This window comes from Bos indicus x Bos taurus, chromosome X (assembly GCF_003369695.1).
Source record: "Bos indicus x Bos taurus breed Angus x Brahman F1 hybrid chromosome X, Bos_hybrid_MaternalHap_v2.0, whole genome shotgun sequence".
NCBI lineage: Eukaryota > Metazoa > Chordata > Mammalia > Artiodactyla > Bovidae > Bos > Bos indicus x Bos taurus.
In genome coordinates this window covers 127224454-127227064 of record NC_040105.1, presented here as the reverse complement: position 1 = coordinate 127227064, position 2611 = coordinate 127224454, and the positions used below count along the sequence as shown (strand labels likewise).

General features: G+C 45.1%; 1 protein-coding gene across 1 annotated transcript; it reads left to right on the top strand.

Moving 5' to 3' along the window:
• The first annotated feature begins 289 nt into the window (after window positions 1–289).
• On the top strand, window positions 290–2219 carry SMIM10 (small integral membrane protein 10). Its single transcript, XM_027534533.1, has one exon. The coding sequence runs from the start codon at window positions 650–652 to the stop codon at window positions 854–856; it is 207 nt and encodes a 68-aa protein (XP_027390334.1). The 5' UTR covers window positions 290–649; the 3' UTR covers window positions 857–2219.
• Window positions 2220–2611: the final 392 nt, after the last annotated feature.

The window sequence follows — 2611 nt, the reverse complement described above, 5'->3', positions numbered from 1 at the left end:
TACTACAGATATAAAGCACAAACAAATAAGACGCTTGAATGAATAAAGCAGAATGCACACAACTTAAATTAGTTGGTTTGGTGTGTTTGTACTAGCTTACAACTGGGGACTGAAAAAATTCCTAAAGGGATTTGAAGTGACAGGAAATGGGTTCAAACTTCGAAGCTGCTCAAGATTGTGCTTATGAAGGAAAATTTCTAACGTTTGGAGCAAGTTTCACCTTGCTTCCGTTAAAATTTAAAAATTAAAAGTTAAAAAAGGACCACTGGGGTCAGGAAGCTAGGTCTCCCGGACAAACTGCCCGCCCCTCCCCGCTCCTCCCCGCTCCTCCCGACTCCCCCTTAAAATTCCCCCTTCCCAGTCCCAGGGCTCTGGATCCCTGGCGCTCTGCCTGATCCCGCCCCACGTGGCCCCGAGGCAGCCTAGGAGGGCGGCCCGGCGGGGCACCAGTGACCGCTGTGGCCGGAGCACAGCCAGAGGAAGAGGGAGCACAGCCGGAGGAGGAGGGATCCCGCAGTGCAGCGCAATTAGCATCTGCTGCCGCGCGATCCACCTACCGCACCGATTCCCCCCGCGAGCGTCCTTCTGTCCGCTGAACCAGCGGGAAGCACCTGGCTCTGGGCGCTGTATCCGGGGCCACAGCAAACCGATGGCAGCAACAGCGGCCCTGTCGGGCGTAGCAATGCGGCTGTCGCGCTCAGCCACGACCCGCGGCTCATACGGCGCCTTCTGCAAGGGGCTCACGCGCACGCTGATCACCTTCTTCGACCTGGCCTGGCGTCTGCGCATGAACTTCCCCTACTTCTACATCGTGGCTTCGGTGATTCTCAACGTCCGCCTGCAGGTACATATTTAGAGCAACTAACTTTGTGGCAGTAGGGAGGCCCAGCAGGATGGCTGACCTCCACCCACTGGCTCACCCGCCCTAAAGCACAGTGACCGGCTTGCCTGGCGCGCACACACTTGCCGACCTGTCCTGCTATCGCCCCATCTTTTCATATAAACGGACGGCTAGAAATCATTATTTAGGGAAAGCCTGCAATATAGCCAGAAAACTCTAAAATAAACGAGAAGTTGAATCTCAAGGAAGGAACAACTAAAAAATCTGAAAATCCTCAGAAATATTTAAGAAGTTCTTCCGTGCATAAAGGGCTTCCCTCGTGGCTTAGCTGGTAAAGAATCAAATGAGCACGCACACTGGGAAATGACAATGAGCACAGGATGCCCTAAAGGAGAAAAAAGAGGAAAAGTTACCAACGACGTAAATGAACTGCACAAGAATGGTCCAAATAGGAAGCAAATTTTCCAAATTTGAAAAAGAAGTGAAAGGACTTCCAACTGGATGGAATCAATTCTAGGCAATAGATGGATGGAGTTAGAAGTTGGAGGAAACTGATCACATGATCTGGAAGGCATATTTTTCTTCATCCCCCAAAGGAAAAAAAAAAAAAGAACCTTCAGGGAAAAACAAACATTTCAAACTGTACAAGGAGAACATGCTTCAAATATGAAGCAACCTCACTTTTCAGCCGTTTCGGGGAGTGTGAGAAAGGGAATTGGAACACTGGCATACGTGGATCAAGACTCTGCAATCACAGAAAATCCAATCATAGCTTCAACATCCCTATTCAATGAACAGTGTTTAAATAACCATTACAGTGGAAATATTAGTTATGCTTTTTCGTTTTTAGAGTAAATCTCTAGGCAAAGCAGGGAAGACTTAATTATGGTCATAGAACAGAGTGGGAATGGTAATCAACTTTGACAAGTACAGGCAACAAGTTGGCAACCAGAGGGGAGGAAAGGGAATAGTGGTGTTACTCTCCTAAACTAGGAAATCTCTAGGTGAAAGAATAAGGCAAATTTAGGGGTTAAATTTTTAAACTGAAGGAGTTAACCAACAGGAAACTTAAAAATAGTGATACAATGGTAGGGAAGTGGGGGAGGAAAACCCAGGAGACAGCAGGAAGGCAGCAGAAAATGTCTCACTTCATCAAAGTTAAAAAATAGTAAGAAAAGCGTATTACTAGGAAACATGGAGTTAACCTTTAAACAGACATGTAAAGTTTTTGCCTCTGGAATGGGAAAGCAAAAGTTAAGAAGGGTAGGCGGGGATTCACTGCTTTTCATTATATGTCCTTTTGCACTGGTTGATTTTTTTATAATCCTTTTTATGCATGTATTATCTTGATTAAAAATTAAAACTTATTAAAAGTGAATTTACTGCAGTTGGAAATTTGGGGGAAGGGAGTTGGGGAGTGGCCCATGAGTCCAGGTAGGTTCTGCCTTCCTATCTTTCTGCAACAGTGGATGCGTATCCTAAGCTGTTCCTGAATGAGCACATGAAATATGATTTCCTTGCTTTCCAAGTACACCATAAGACCATAAGGAAATGCCTGATGAAATGATCAGTAATCTTCAGATAGCCCAGAGCTTCCTTACTCTATGAAACTTCTCATGAGCTAATCTCTGCAATGTCATGGTTAAGGTAAAAAAAAACAAAAAGTGTGATTTAATTTTTCAAAACTGAAAAATTGGGCAAGTACCCCATGATGTTTAGACAAGGTTCTCACATTTTAGTATTGATCATAATAGCAAGAGGGGGGAAATA